This window comes from Morone saxatilis, unplaced genomic scaffold (genome assembly GCF_004916995.1).
Source record: "Morone saxatilis isolate NCDOM2014 unplaced genomic scaffold, NCSU_SB_2.0 Contig2, whole genome shotgun sequence".
NCBI classification, from domain to species: Eukaryota; Metazoa; Chordata; class Actinopteri; family Moronidae; genus Morone; species Morone saxatilis.
Window position 1 is genome coordinate 16,017,712 of NW_023339762.1, and position 17,307 is coordinate 16,035,018.

The following is a 17,307-nucleotide window of genomic DNA, read 5'->3' on the forward strand; positions in this document are numbered from 1 at the left end:
TGGACGGAGAGCTACCATCAACCGCCTCTGTGTTAGTTGTAATCATTAGAAAATAAGCACACAAGTCAGAATACTGTAGCTTCACATCAAATTATATATTTTTGGTGAAGTAAGGGCTTGAAGATTTTATTTAAATACAAAAACTTGCTATTTTTGCATCAGATATTCATTATGACTGAACCTCAACATAGGCCCAGACATACTTTCTCAAATTCAGTAACACTGTAGCCATGAGAGAACCTTAAATGTCTCTCCCATGGGTCGTCTTATGCAAACATGATTTCAGGCAGCCAAGTAAAGCTCGGCTCCTCCCTCAGCGGCGACAGAGGAGAACCAGACATTCCATATACATAGTGGGTTGTCACTGTAGGCCTAACAGATTAACTAATACAGTGTTAAAGTATTAGTCTTAAAGCACTTGGAAATGCTGTGTGTTATTTAAACTGGCAAGAGGACAAACTGCACTACCACCTCAAGACCACAAGGTTACAGAATTAAAAGTCTGTTTAGGGGTTATTTTGTCTGAATTGTCAATACCCTGAATATCCATGTGAAAAATGGTTATTTGACAACTTATCTGTCCACTTTTCTGTCCCTTTACATCTATATTTACTCATTTTATTGCTATAAACACTTTTGTGGTTTCAGAGTTGTCTCATGTTTTAATGTGGTTCTATACACTGTAATTTTTACAACCTTGTTTATAACCATAGCTGCCATAAAAAATCTCACATGGTAGGAAAGTAAAGATAATGATAGCATAGTGAATGTGAATATGAATTCTGGTCATTGCTGCACCTGTCTCACTCAGCTGTCGCCTCATGTAGACGACTGAACCAGAACACAGAGATGGGATTCCAGCATGTTAGTGTACCTCAGATCTGTCCAGAAAATGCGCAACAGTTGTCTGATGGCAAGTGTGTTTTTTCACAGTCAGACTCAGCTGTATGTTGTGAGAAAAGAATGTCGTCATATAGTGAAGTCAGACTACATCCCCTCAGCTGTTTGCAATCACTGTTTTCAACACAGCCTTCTGAAGACAATAAATTCCTGTTGGCAGTGATTTGGGCCGGAAGAAAGTACAGCAAGACCATAATCACAAATATTTAATTGTTCATAATCCGTAATGTTCACATGAGTAAGTTCCCTACTTCAGATATAATGAGTTTTCATGTTTCAGTACTCAAACTCAAATGCTACAAAGCTGTTATGGTTGGAGGCTTTAGAGGCCTTGAGAAGCAGAAGTTTTTTCCAAAGAGCACAAAATTATATGTCTAGAGATTATTTTTCACTTCAGCAGCCATGGAAAAGAAACTCTTTTTGGAGCTGTGGTGTCTTCAGAATGCAGTCTAAAAACTGCATTAAATATTGAATTGTTATTGCTTTCCCCATAACACATATATGTAGAGAAATAAACACAAACTCAGCTATGCTCTATCAGAATCATAATCAGAAATACTTTATGTTCTTTAGCTCTGTCTTAATGTGTAAAGGCCTTTAATTTTCCAGTGGGATATTAGTCAGAACACAGTAGCTTTCAATTACATATGGACAGAAGGAGAGATTTGTTGCTACTTTAATCAAAGCTAGTGTATTGGGCCCTAGACTATTTTTACTATGGCAATATGTTAAACTTAAACATCATAATAGAGCTTATTTTCATTCCCAGCATGCCACAGCAAATCCAGTGTGCCATCACAATCCTCCCCTGAGTCCATTAAGTGAAAATGCTTTTATAGATAATTAAGATCAAATTGCAAACCGCTGATTACTGTCAGTGGTATACGGTCATTATGAAGACATGTAAGTCTGAAAAACGTAAATATGACTGGAAATAAACACTGCATAAAATCCTGAATGCATCCAGTATAAATTCTAGAAACATTTAGATGTTTTTACATGTAAATTGTACATGTTTGAAGCACATGATGAACATTCATATGCACACTATAAACATTAAATAAAGCTAATTACTTACTTCAGTAAAAGCAATGGTATCTTGGGGTATTCAGAGCTATTTGTGTGCAGCAGCAACCTCCCAACTTTATATACCGGTACTTATTTAGTTTAAATGCTTTTTTTTTGTGATGTTAGGAAAAAGAAAAAGAGCTTTTTACCTAACACTGGTCCAGAGCAAGAGAAAATCAGACAGAGGTAAGGCCGGATCTGTGAGCAGTATTTTTCAGTGCCAATCACAATTATACAAATGCCAGTCTATTAGAACATGGACTATCCTGGGATTATGAAAATATTTTTCTATTACTTGCCTGTCAGTCAAAGTCTAAGACCTTGACATACCTTCAATAGAAGCAATATGGGGAACCACCATTCATTTTCTGTTGTTGTCTTGGTCATATTTTATACTGATTGAGTGGCGTAAAGACTGAGCAGCTTATTTGATTCTAGAGACACTAACAGATCTACCAGGCATACCAACAAAAATCTATAAAAAAGACTAAAGGCTGAGCAGGACATGGCTTATTTTAGGGGACATATCTAATGGCATTAGACCTTGCACTCTTGGCACTCAGTCTTGGATCCATATTACAGACTAAGGCAGGTGCATGAAAGAGAAGGCAATCCTAAAAATATCCTTGAGAATCTTTGTGGAGACTTGAAGACACTTGGTGGGTCCCCACTTGCAGCAGTCGCATGCTTCAGCTTCTCACTAGCTCAATACATTATATAATGTTAATATTATAAGAAATCTCACAAAGGGGATTATTGGATCTAATAAATAATGGAAAACACAATAACAGGCTATAATAGAATCGTATAGTATATAATATAACACATTCTCACTAATGAATGTACTACACATAAACTGAAATATTCCCCTTTTGTAGTTTATAAAACAGTTGACATTTCTAAAATGCCATGTCAATCCGCTGCTGAGCTGCTGTAATTAAGGTACAAAATCCTTCCGGGCTTGGCTGGTGCTGGACGCTGTGCTGCTACAGTCAAATGACACATCAACAGTTTACAGGAAGGATATCCGATACATTATCAGGTAAACACTTCCCTGTCTTGAGCCCCCCAGACTGTGAACAATGCCTCAAGGGCTTGCTTGGCTTACCGAAAGCATCTCTTCTCACACAGCCCACTAGCCTTGAGCTACTATAATTTATCCCAGAGGAACTTACACTCACCTACTCACCCAAGCACAGTCACACACACACACACAGTGGCTGCAAGCTAACAAAAGCCTGGTCAAACTGTTATCACAGCTGCCTGAAATTCCCCTCTTACAGGGCCAGATGAATAGGAGAACACTGTCACTGTGAAATCAGAAAAAAAATTACATGAAAAGCAAACATGTGCCAGATATCAGTAATACTGGAAACTGAACAACCTCAAAAGACACCCAATAAAGAGACACACTTGCTGCTTTTAAATGTATTGCCAGTTGCCACAGTGCTAAAACAGACTGTACAGAAGTGTCCTGCACAGATTTAATGATTTGCTCATCCAGTAAGAAATGCTCATCTGCATCTTCTCTGTGCATTAAGTGGCTTCTGTTACATTCCCTTTAGGAAGTCCTTCCTTTGGGAGCTGCCTGCTTGTCCATCACACCCCATATATAGGCGTATCAAAAGTCAAATGTTTGGGAGCAACGAATCGCCATGCAGATCCTTGAAGAACGCCCGAGCACCCACACACGCCTACTCCAAAAAAGTATTGGATGTCCAAAGGAATCCAGTCACCCCCCCCTTGAAAGACATATTTGACAGGGCACAGTAAGGCAGAGCCTGCACTCCAGCTTAGCGTTCAGTTAGGCACAGACGCCCCAGCTCCTCTCCTCTCCTCGGTTTTCATTTGGACGTTTTGTTGGTGCAGCCGAACAGCAAATAACCAGCCATGGATGCCATCAAGAAGAAGATGCAGATGTCAAGTCTCGGACAGTGAGAATGCCTTGGACAGAGCTGAGCAGGCTGAGTCAGACAAGAAAGCCGCAGAGGACAGAAGCAAACAGGTCGGCTGATTTTTTGTGTTTTGTTTTTTTCCTTTGTGGAAAATCCACAAGATCGATAGAAAAGGCAGGAATACCAGTAGCACTTTAAGGCTGCTGCCCTTTAAATGGATCGCCTTCTAAATACGGATTAATTACGTTCGTGGATAATCCCAATTAAGGATTAAATTAAGAATAACCCATCCTTCTTGATTTTTTATTTTTTATTTTTTTGGAGGGGGGGTGTTACAAATCCTCCTCTCATCTGTTTTTGATTAATTGGTGAAGTAATTATAGGCTAGAAAATGTGAATTGGAGAAAGATATTGTTTAGTATTAGACTGAATAATTGCATGTTTATTTCATATTTTGTTTAACTTTACAATGTCTTTCATATGCATGTATAGTTAGACGACGAAATAAGAGAGTTGGAAAAGAAATTGCGCGTTACTGAAGACGAAAGAGATAAAGTGTTTGAGGAGTTCCAAACTGCTGAGGAAAAGCTGCTGACCGCTGAGGAAGTCGCCACCAAGGTATCTGATCCTGAAGTGCATGAGCTCTCTTAACTTTTCTCTCTGCTCTCTTTCCCCTGTCCTGTCCTGTCCTCTCCCGTCCTCTGTGTGTATGTGTGTGTCTCTTTCTCTGTACGCGCTCTTGCGCCATGTGCGCGCTCACGCAACTCCCCGCTGATCACCTCTGAAACTGTCTGGGCACTGAAACTCGCCTCAGCTTGAGGACGATCTGGTAGCTCTGCAGAAGAAGCTGAAGGGAACTGAGGATGAGTTGGACAAGTACTCCGAGGCTCTTAAAGACGCCCAGGAGAAACTTGAGCTGGCTGAGAAGAAAGCCACCGATGTAAGTAAGGGAGGGATTCACAAATGGCACCATTCCTGCACCACGCTTCCTCACATCTTCATTCTCTCATCACTGTGAATGTGGAAAACGACAGTTCAACACCACAGAGAGAGAGAAAAAATCCCTCTCTGTTGGAATTCAAACTGCCCAAATCAATTATATCTGAAATGGTTTTCTGTTTGGATCTTGGAAAACTGACCATCTAAACCCACATGGACTTTTCTGATCCAATTATTGTTGAACTGTCGCTTTATGTTTTGTCAATGATCACATACACCATCACTTACACGTCTGCCCAAAGAAAGTCAGATATGCTGTTTAACTGATGCACATTATTCATTTTCAATTAAATAATCAATTCATCATCCACAGACTAATTGATGATATTAATACCCTATCCCTTCAGTGTTTTTAGGCCTACATGTGTTCAGTCTTGTAGGTCTTTGCCTGAAGAAGTCTTTTTCAGGGTGAAAAGCCAAGTAGCCTAATGCCAGTCTTCCTAAGAGCGCAAGCGCCTGGATAAATATAGCCCACTGCTTTATATGGTCAAGACAGAGCTCACATCTGCGGGCTGCGCTCTTTGCTTACCACAGGGAAAAACACAGTTTCTCATCGAAATGGCCCAGGGAACGTACTAATTAAAACAATAAATATATTTAGCTTATTCACAGACAAACAAATAAATGATTCTTTTACAATATGGTATTGCTTATAGTGCTTCCCCACTTTTGGATAAACAGCCTACATGGCAGAAAAACTATGTAAAGAATTTAGATTTAGACATTTAAACGATGCGACCTGCTTGACAAAAAAAAAAAGGCTTTAGATCCTCACAAAACATGTTTTCACCACAAACAATACAGTTAATGACCGAGTTATGGTGACTGCCAAGTTTAAATGGAGACACTGCTCACAAGAGTTAATCAGAGGAATCAATTTGCAGTGAGGCTTATCAGTTGCCTCCAGGAAGACCCGTTATAATAATCCTTTAATTGGATTCCTTCGGGGAGTTAAACTATAGTGACTAATGAGTTTCAGCCTATCACACTTTATGCTGTATTTTAGTACCTATAGGCCTTTTTCCCCCCTTAATACTCCTGTAGGGACTTTTTTGGGGTATGGTTATAGTACTGAAATGAATTGAACTACTACTTAGTGTTTTATGGCCTTGTTTTTATACCCTTTCATATTCTTGGAGGGATTTTCTGTGATATTTGCAAAGTCTAAAACGTAGCCTGTAATTACTCTATTCAGTGAAGACTTAGTGAATGGCCTGCAGTATTTCCCTGCCATGTGCACTGCTCAGAGCTGGCCCGCAGGGGGCGCTGTGGCACTGTTAGTTCGCCCCAGACGCGAGTGTTACACAGTGTTGACTGGGAGTGTTTGTTTTTTTTTCATTAAAATATATATATATTTTTTTTACTTTGTATCAATTAAAATTCACATTTTTTGTTTTATGTAGCAATGCAGCAGATTTCCACAGTGTAACTTTGCACAACCCCAGCAGAATACTTAAATTCTAGGCCTGAAATCAGCGGTACTTCCTGGACAAATAGCAGGCAGGCATTGCAGAGTGCGTCTCCAGAAAGCTTGCGCACTGTCCGGACCAGCCTGTCTTCATCAAGGACGTCATCTCGCCGCTTGACAAATTTGTCGGAAATTGCAGCTGCAGGTCGTAGTGTAGCTCCCATTTTTTTTTTTAATTGATTAGTTGCATAGTTCACAATGGCCGGAGCTACATCGCTGGATGCCGTCAAACGAAAGATCAGATTCTTGCAAGAGCAGGCAGACGATGCTGAAGAGAGAGCCGAGAGATTACAGAAGGAGTTGCTTGCGGAGAGGAAAGCCAGGGAACAAGTAAGCATGTTTATACCGCGCGTACAGCCGGGCAGGAGCTGCTTATCAAAATGCACACAAAAAAACTAATACTGGTCCTCCTCTGTGTGGTTTATTTATTTATGTGTGCTCCGTTCATGAAGCAGCTCGGATTGATCCACGGTGAGTTAGCGGGATTTTTCTCCTGATGCACCGCCGTGCTTGCAGGCTGAGCTTTTACACAGCTCCCATGCAGTGCACACAGCAAAGTACTCCTCTGAGGGTTTGATCGCCTGCTGCTCCCGGCTAAGCGCTTATAATTGGTAACGTTAGGCCGCTGATGCCCAAGTCAAAGCAGTTGAGCAACCGTGTGCACATTGGTATCACTGTGTTGCCTCATCTTCCCCCGCACTGTTTCACTGGTGCACTTTTTTTTTTTTCTGTAACGGTCCCATTCAACCTGCTTTCCAGGAAGTTGCGTTTGTTCTACTCCGCAGGCACGCGACATTTGATTAAATAATTTGTTCAGCGACCAGGAAGTTGCAACAAAACAGTGGCAACATTTTGAAGGTGCCACTGAGCAGTGTGAGCTTATTGCTCATTTACATGCCCTTATAAGGACAACAGGTTTTCACAGCTACAAAGAGTGATTTCCCTTTGTGTGAACACAGCGGCAACTACCTAGAAGGGAGATCTCTCTGCAGGGGCTTAGAGCAGTCTGAGTCTGTCTGAGGCTCAGACTGGCCGCTCATCTTAATCAACCTTGAGGGTTGAGACCTTTGCTTCAGTTTATAGATTAAAAGTAATTTCCTTGTCATGCTTCACAACTTCAGATGCACTTTGATCCAGCAGTGGACACTTGAAATGCAGGGGAAACGGTAGTTTTGGTGGCTTGTTTTTTTTTCACTGTGCATTTTCAGGACAATGCAAGTCTCATACCTGCTGATCAGACATCAAAAAGCAGAAGTAGCTTTCTACAGGTTTGAATAGTCACGGTAAAGGTCAACTCCTTTTCAGTCTCTATGAATGCACAGCAGTTTTTCTATTTATTTTTTTTTAATTTAACACCAAACAAAATGCTGCAAATGTAACCAGTTAAATTACACTTAAATGTCAGTTGTGAACTATCCAGAGACCCTCCTCTGGGGTTGTATGTGTACCATGTGAGCAGCCATTTACTCTCGGGGCCTTTGACTTGAGCCTTGTTAATATTCTCTCTGGGACCTAGTAATGAGGCACGGTATTCAACCTTCTGTCAGCTTGGGACATTGTTATCATTATACATAGTCAATGAGGAGCACAGGCAAGCCTCCTGGGAGGGATTTTCCCAACAGGTGGCACACAAAAACACTTTCGAACAATCGTGATTACACTCATCTGGCATAAAATAGCGTTAGCTTGCACCACAAAATAACTAAACTGATTCACCTTCTGTACATTCTTTGGGCTGATGTGTACGTGTGATTTCCAGGTTGTACGTTTAAGATAGAGACATCCACGATCTCCTGACACGCTCCTCTTCTCTCCCTAGGCTGAGGGAGATGTCGCTTCCCTTAACAGACGTATCCAGCTGGTTGAGGAGGAGTTGGATCGTGCTCAGGAGCGTCTGGCGACAGCCCTGACCAAGCTGGAGGAGGCTGAGAAGGCTGCTGATGAGAGCGAGAGGTGGGTTCTTTTGAGCTGCGTAGACTCAGATCTTTGATCTCTGCTACAGAGACCAGGTGGCAGGGCTGTGTTTCCATCCCTTTGTGTAGGGTACAAGCAGACCTCTGTGTCGCAGAGCTGGATGTCAGACAGTTCACAATCACAATAGCTATGCAGCATCCCAAATTCTGTATTTTATCCATCCGCCAGCCAACACTACTGCGTCCTCAGGGAGACTGTAGGCTGTCTGTCTGGTCTCAGCTCCTGATTCCTAATATCCTGTGACTGTTTGTTCCCTCACACAGAGGCATGAAGGTCATTGAGAACAGGGCCATGAAGGACGAGGAGAAGATGGAGCTGCAGGAGATCCAGCTGAAAGAGGCCAAGCACATCGCTGAGGAGGCTGACCGCAAATATGAGGAGGCGAGTTTTTCAGCCACAGGCAGCCAGCGCAAAACAATAGTGCAACACAAAACATGCAGTTCCTCGTTGATGGCAATCAGCAGTTCTGTGACAGACTTGTTACGGTTGTTGATAATATGTGGAATTCCAAGATGTATTTATTTGTTTAATAATATCTTAATCTGTTAATCCTGTGTAACTTTTCTATGTTTAAAGGACCAGTTAGGGAGCATTTTTTACCCATATATGCCTAATTACGTTCCTGCGTTTTTCTAAAAAGTATAAAATAACACTGTATTTTACTTTAGCATTTATAGGCAGTATACAAACATTTAATACATGGTTTATAACAGACCATAATGTAGTTGTAAGCACATATAAGCATTTATTAATGTATTTGTCAACAACTATAACTTCTGGTGCATAAACAGATAATGAATAACAGTATAGTAAAACACATTGATAATTAGTAATGGAATGTATCTAAGTGCACTTACTCAAGTAGTGTGCCTAAGTATGAATGTGAGGTACTTGTACTTTGAGTATATCCATTATATGTTGCATTACACTTATACTTCACTGGAGGGAAATGTTAAACTTTTTACTCCACTACAAATATTTGACAGCTTTAGTTACTAGTTATTTAGCTAAATAAGATTTTGCATACAAAATATATGAAGAGTTTCTAAAATGTGATGCTTTATTTATAGATCAAACAATTAGTTGATTAATTGATTAGTCAATTAACAGAAATCAATTAGGAAACTACTGAGTCCTAATTATGCTTTTACACTTTTACTAAGATAACATTTTCAGAGCAGGACTTTTACTTGTAATGTATGTAATGAGTATGTTTACAGAAATATATTAGTACTTTTACTTAAGTAGAGGATCTGAATACTTCTTAAGATGTGTTTATAGAAGAAGTTATAATTGTTGACAATAACTATACATTGATAAACACTAAAATATTCTTATATCAGCTTAAAACTACATTATAATTAGTTATAAACTATTTGTTAAATGTTATTGAAATGTTCAATGCGAAAAAGGAGAGATTACAGTGTCACCACGTGTAGTTTAATCACATGACGGTACACTTTCACATTAAACCACATCCTAATTGCGTTACTGTCATCAAGCATTTGTTGTGTTGTAACATTTTGTTGTGCTGCACCTAAAGGTTGCCCGTAAGCTGGTCATCATTGAGGGTGACCTGGAGCGTACAGAGGAGCGCGCTGAGCTGTCAGAAGGGTAAGTTCTTTCAACCTTTACATGCACTAAATCTGCACTTACACTTGCACGTTCACTAGCGTTTTAACAGTTGCCGCTTCAAGCACTAATACACAAAGTATTGGACGTGTTTCCATTTGAACAGTGTGCCCTGTGTTCTGACTGTATGTGCTGATTATTTGCATGCTCTCCATGGTTTGAATGGCTATGACTTGCACACGTACGCCGCACCCACTTACAGAAAATCTCGGAGAGCGGAGGATGAGCTAAGGGTTTTGGAGCAAAGCACGAAATCACTAAAGTCCACAGTCATACAGGTACTACAAACAAAAACTAACACTAATGCTTAAATCTTTGAGTGGCTCTTCCCAATGTCACTCATGCTGCTGAGTTGAGTCTTGCTTGCTGTGCTGTTCTTTTCTTCTTTTGTGCTCTTTTAATTCTGGGTATATTAGACTCTTTCACACCTCTAACATGGCAGTGACTGTACAAGAATAACACCTCACGTTTAAGCGAAGCATGATATTTAAATGCATGTTACAAAATTATTGATTTAATTGTAACCCACTACTGTTCGTGAGTCACATTGCTATTCTCACATTCCTGCTCTGTTAAGGCACTTTTTAAGGGGTTGGGGTTTCCTCCTTGTTTTAATTCCTGTAGTTCTTATTTATTTTGTTTCCTCTCCCCCTCCCTCTTACTTTCCTTCTGCCTGTTTCGTGCCAACCTCTGGTTCTGTCCACCCTTGCTTCCCTCCTTTTCCTCCACCCCCTTCTTCTTCTCCTCCTTTGCAACTTTATCCCCTTGTCTAAAACCCCAGCAAATGCTCTGAGCTTGAGGAAGAGTTGAAAACTGTGACCAACAACCTGAAGTCACTGGAGGCCCAGGCTGAGAAGGTAAGTGCCACCTTCTGGCCGACCGTATGCTGTCAAACCCCTCAGCTCCCCATTACACTGTGTGGATGCGGAGCAGAAGAGCCCGGGGAGTCGAATCTCTTCACTTCAGTTTTATTTCATACAATACTTATCTGTATGAATGTATTAAAATGTGTGGACATTCAGAGTTTGACTCAATGCCCATGTGTTTTACACCTGTCCTTTTTTTTTTTGTCCCACAGTACTCACAGAAGGAGGACAAGTACGAGGAGGAGATCAAGGTCCTCACCGACAAGCTGAAGGAGGTAAAGTTTCACAAGGCCTTATCTGGAGTTGCAGAATGAGTCCAGGGTAACTTATACAAGTCACAGGTGCGGTATCACGCGGACTAACTCATAAATCTGTTTCTGTGACACAGGCTGAGACTCGTGCTGAGTTCGCTGAGAGATCAGTAGCCAAGCTTGAGAAGACCATTGATGACCTGGAAGGTATGATTTTTTTGGCCCTCACCCCACAATTAGGTCATTTAGAAATTGTTACTGTGTCAGTGATGGATTTTGGGTAAGTGCTCAGTGCTTTTTAAAATAATCTCTTCAGCCCATTCTTTGCTTTGCTCTTGAACTCTATTTCTGCTCTTAATTTCATCATGGTCCTTTTTTACACAGTATCATACTTTTGTTGTGGTGACCCTTATCCTATCTACATTAAGTCTGGTTGATTTGTTTTTGAGTTCCAAGGTAGGAAAGAATGGCTTTGATGTTTATCAGCGATCACAGGCCCAAATGTTGACTTAGTGTTGAAGGAGTCAGAGTGAGGGCTGAAAGCCATATGGCAGTGAAAGACATGGTCCATTTCTTCACGCTGATGAATTTTCCCAGAATTTTTTTCCCATTCTGTCATTTTCTGGTGTAACTTTGTTTTCCTCTTTTCTTTCAATTTTTCTCTCACCTGTCAATGGTCTGGATGCTTCACCCTTCACCTCCTTATCATGTCCTCCTTCAACTTTGCTCCTTTTCACTGCACCTCCCTCCCCCTGCACCCCTGACCCACCAATAGATGAGTTGTATGCCCAGAAACTGAAGTACAAGGCCATCAGCGAGGAGCTGGACCACGCCCTCAACGACATGACTTCCATGTAATTTCCGATTTGCTGCGCCTGCTTGTTCCCCCTGCACCTCTTTTCTCTGTACACCAACTGCCTCGGCTTCATTGTCTCCCCTATGTTGCCTTGAACTCTTGATAACTACTACGTCCAACTCCTGTATCTGTTCCTACATTTAAAATGGCTATGTGGATATGTTTTTATATAGTCTTAAAGTTAAATGTCTTAAAGCAGACTTTGTGGTATTCCATGTCTGTGTAATTGAAGCCCACTTGCAATAATTACAACTCACTCAAAGTGGTTTCCTCTCACACTTCCTCTTTAGTGTGGTTATGATGATACTTTATGATACCTTTTGTATCAGTATCATTTGGGTTTGATGCTGTAAACAGGACTGAAATGATGCATGAACAAAACTCAGCATGAGTTTACATTTCTTAGCTGATTCAAGTGTGAATTTCATTTTTTGTGAAAAGTAAGCACTGTTGATTTTGTCAGTCTATGCAGTTTTACAGTTGACATCTTAAGCCACGCATGCAAGTTGCCTATTGAAATGTTGACTGTATTAGGACTCTGATTCACCCACTGTAACTCAAGGTTATGAGGTTTTCCTCTGTCCTTTTCTACTAACATGGTCTACTTCTGTCCAGAAGAAAGGCCCCCCCTTGTATTTGTGAGCCCCCGCAACCGTTGGTTGAACATTAACTGTCCCAGTTTAGCACCACTGTGGTTAAACCCCCAAGTTTTGCTAAATTAGTGTGGGAGATTGACAAGTTGCACCACAGTCTGTCTGGTCCTGCGCTGCTCCTCGCGTGTTAGCAGAAAGGTCTCGTTCTAATCCGGGGGAGGAATTGGTCTAACCTCCAGTTTGTGTTTGTCAGCGTGTACCTACCTCACAATGCATTTCCATTGTGCATTGTGGTTTTGTAGTGTTTTGCCATAAGTCGTGTGATTCTGGTGTATTGTGGCGCACATCTAGAAACTTCGGTAGGTCCCACGCCGACCCCCCTGGTTCACTTTACTTCTTCTCTCCCACACAGATAAATATTTTACACCTCATCAAAGACGTCTCCTGCCGGCTGAGCGGCATCTGTGTGCTCTCTCCAGCCTTCTCTCCATTTTCCCTTCCCACTCTGTCTTTGCTTTCCTTTCCTCCTCATGTTTTCAACATCATGTCAAAGTTACTTGCGTCCCATCTCTTGTACAGAATCCTAGAATCTTTCTGCATTGTGTAAAAAATAAACACCCTTCCTTCTATGTAAGCTGTATCTCTTTACTCTGTCCTTTGTTTTCTTTTTAATTTCTATTTATTTTCAAGTGGCTCTAATAAAACCAGGAAGCCTTGATTTTAAGTTATGTTTTTGATTTTGTTTCTTCATCTCCACAAACCATTAGTTGAGCTTAACCCTGCTTTTCTTGTTCTTTTCCTTTTCTTCAAACATTGTTCTGTGACGCTGAGATATAAGGAATATCACAGTAGTGCTATAAGCACAGAAACATAGAAGAACTACAGGTACTTGACTGAAAGCTGAGCCAAGTTGTCTTTTCTCTTAGCATTTGAGACTAATGCATGCAAGCACTTTTCAACATTTAGTACTGTGACAGGAGGAGCAGACTGGAAACGTGTGAATTGGAGGGAATTAGTATTGGATTGTTATCAGGAAGATTGAAGTAAAGTAGAGTAATTGGGTGTAATGGTAAAATACAGAACAGTATGTAAGATTTGTTGAGTCTCATCTGGTTGCTGGAAAAATTGGATGAACGTGCTATCAGTTATTATGACACATGGGCCTTGTATGATACATAGTATCCTGTCATATACTTGAATAAATATACAATCACACATTCTGAGTGTTTTCATTAAAGTCATTGCCATAAATTCAGACACATTAAGTTAAGCAGAAGTGAGCATTTTTCTGGTGCTGTATGTTTTGAGACTTTATATTTTAAATGGGACTGCAGAACATTAGCCACATCCTTAAATTCTTACAGTGTCAGACCAAACTCAGGCTACAGAATGATTGATTCTCACTAGCATATTTTCCAGTCTGATGTTAATCAGCCAGATTAGATGCATTTTTTAGAGACTGTAATGACCAAAATGGCAGATTTAGTATTCATAGTATTTATTATTTGTTCTATTTTGTTGCCACACTATCCAATTTTAAAAGATTCTATTTTTCTGCCATTGTTCCTTTCAAACTTTCTTGGTTAAATCTGCTCATCCTCTGTCTTCATTTTCTGTCCTGCCTTGCTTTACCAGTTGCAGGCAAAAGTAGATTGCTAATTAGTGATTGATAAAGAGTAGAAAAGTTATTCAGATATTGTCAGTGTGTTTCATAAGGTTTAAAAAAAGTCTTGGGTCACCCATTCTAGAGAAGGTAGGTGTCAACAGGCATTTCACTTATTCTTTTCCTATTTTCCTCTGATTTCCTGTCCTCTCTCTGTTTTTCAACTTGCTTTCTGACTGCAAAGATCACCTCTACCAGCAACTTGAGAAAAACCGCCTACTCACTAATGAACTACGCGTGGCCTTGAACGAGGACTAAATTGTGTGAATGTTTTTATCTGTTTGTGACGGCTTTGTTTTTAATGTGTGTATGACAATCTAATCCACTGTAAGATCCAAAGCTCTTCCGTTTGCATTGTCCACGTACGATGCTTGCACTGCTTGAAATTTGTGTTGTTGTTTGTGAAATTTTTAATTCAAAAATAGTTAAAATCAGGAATCATGAAGTATATTATTTTCTAGTCTTATAACATTATTCAATGATCACTTTTTTATGGATTATTGTTGTGTTTATGTGTGTTAATAAGTACTTTGTTGTAGTACTGTAACCTGTTTGCATGGTTGCTTGCATATCATAATATTACTTTGTTTGCCCCTTTTGTTTTCTATAAGTGAAGTGTAGGTAAATTTAAAAGCACTCAAATTTAATAACTGACCAGAATGATGTAGCAGCTTGATTATTAATGCAAACTAACCAACTGACTCGCTTATGCTCGTTTGTGTGAGATTAAAACTTCTTCATTTGATGTTCTAACAGAGAAACTGTCACATGCTAAAGAAGAGAACCTCGATATGCACCAGATGCTGGACCAGACTCTAATGGAACTGAATAATTTGTGAAAGCACGGTCTGACCCCACACGCACTGTGGTTTTGGCTTTTTGTTCTTGCACCTTGCTTACCATAAACCCTCTGCTCGTACCTTGCCAATGGTGGAGATCAAACAGCCAGATGCTTTTCCTATTGCACCATCCTGCCTTCAGCGGAACTCGACCAAGGAGCAAAGCTAAGGGGAAGTGAAGCTTAACCATTCCCTTTTATAAAGCCTAAACTGAGAAACAAGATTGTTTTCACAAGCCAGTTTTTATCTTGAAACATTGTCTGCCTTTTGCAATCTTTGACATAGTTTTTTTTTTTTTTGACAAGTCATCCAGTGAAATGACATGTGCCATTGGTTACAAACCGTTCCGTTCCACCTTGATTATGCACATACCAAAGGACAAAGTGGAGAAATTTTGGATTTACTTAAACCTCAACATTATGCACCTTTTGCAGTCTGTAAGACAAACTATGTTTAAAAAAAGACAGAAGATTTCCGCACAAGTGTAAGTATACAATGACTATGACTGTCAGTGTGTATACTGGTGCTACTGTTTTGTTAAGCAATGACTGAAAATGCTAATGCATTACAGAATATTCTTAGTTTTCAAAATTTGTTCATCTTGTCCATGAAGTAGGATTTCAGTCATCTGGTTGTGCATTGTTTTAGCATTGTATTAATGTAGATGTTTCAAGTGTTTATTATATCGGAAATGTACAAAATATGAATATAAATAAAAGCACGTTTTGAAAGTTTTCTAACTTTGTTTATGGTCCATGCATAGCTATTTTTGTCCATCATAGAGGTGACCTAAACTAAAGGTCTTAATAGACTTTGGGGTGATTGAATAAAACTTGTTGCAATGCACAGGAAAATAAAACGTATTTAATTTATCTTTCCCGGTGACACGTAATATGTGTTAAATGTTTAAAAGAATCTGTTCATTTTGCAGCTTTATTGCATTACTCATGGCTCAATGTTTGCCTGACCCTCCGTTTGAATTCCAGCTGGGCGAAAAAACATTATCATGTGTTTCTTTGGTTCACTGGAGCTCACTAAGCACTACTGAACCGTATAGTTCAGTTTCAGAATAATCAAACTAATGTAGCAATGTTGTTGGAAAGTTTTTAAATAAAGTCTTCAGCAGAAGTAACAGTACAATAACTTAAAGGTCTTGACTCAGTTGAAGTTATGTATCAAAGTAAAAGCTTACTCCAGTAAGGTGTATTTCATTTGTGTGGAGTTATTGTTACATTAACCTTTAAGATTACAAAGTGGTCAACTTATCAGTATATTGTTGGGTAGGTTATTTAAACTCTAATAATCTACTATAGCGTATGATTTACCATAAACTATGACTTTATCATAGCCGTTTTATTTTGCATGCTATCTTATTTTACTCAGTAGCCACCATATACAGTATTATTCAGTAGTTTATTTAGGTTTGGAACTTCCGTGAAACAATCTTCAACTGTTGACAGCTGCAAGTAATTTGCATGACCTCTGAAAGTCCTTTGTTGCACCAGAGGAGATAACACACAGTGTGTGTGTGTGTGATATTGCCCAGGTAGTAAAGCCTGTGTATACATTATAGTTAAGAAGTTGGCACCCTTTGAAGTCAGTGAGATGTCGCCAAATGTGACACACACGTGTTAATAAAAATCAATCAGCTCATAATTAGCTTAGACCTTAATTAGCAAATAAATAATAAAACTATAAAAGAAAGACTCATATGGACAGAGGGCTCCTGTGCTCACATTTTTGACACTGCACACAATTTTACAGTGTGCTCAGTAGGGTGTCCTATTTCTTATATTTCCATTTAGGTGAAATGAGTTCTTGTCTTTGAAGTAGAAGCAGTCTGAGAGGTTAGACGCTGCATTATTTTCACTCTGAGACAGTTGAAATAGCAGTTACCATCACCATGGCAACCTTTGACCGACTGACATACAGCTGATTGAGATGAGCTAATTAGTGCAGTTTGACACACACACACATACACACAGAGGACTCAGACATCTTCACATATTTTTCAAAGCCTTTTTCAAATCTTATTTGCTTATACTTCATATAGAAACTCTATGCAAACACTAAAATGTTCCACTTTAATCTACTTAAGCTGATTCTTCATATTAAAATTAAAGGTCCAGTGTGTAACATTTAGGAGGATCTACTGTCAGAAATGGAATATAATATTCATATGTTTTCATTAGTGTTTAATCGCCTGAAAAATCAGAAACGTTACGTTTTTGTTCTCTTAGAATGAGACGTTTTTGTCTACAGGGGGCACAGGGCCTCTTCGGCAGAGCCCACCATGCTGTGTC

The 17,307-nt window shown here is 39.7% G+C and overlaps 1 protein-coding gene across 1 annotated transcript; it reads left to right on the top strand.

Annotated features, from left to right (window-relative positions):
• The first annotated feature begins 3,737 nt into the window (after positions 1-3,737).
• tpm1 (tropomyosin 1 (alpha)) lies at positions 3,738-13,226 on the top strand. The gene is given in 11 exon segments (XM_035664757.1): positions 3,738-3,897; positions 3,899-3,973; positions 4,678-4,803; positions 8,150-8,283; positions 8,568-8,685; positions 9,848-9,918; positions 10,718-10,793; positions 11,015-11,077; positions 11,191-11,260; positions 11,829-11,907; positions 12,915-13,226. Coding segments are annotated over 11 exon segments (855 nt in total). The 5' UTR covers positions 3,738-3,858; the 3' UTR covers positions 12,919-13,226.
• The last annotated feature ends 4,081 nt before the right edge of the window (positions 13,227-17,307 follow it).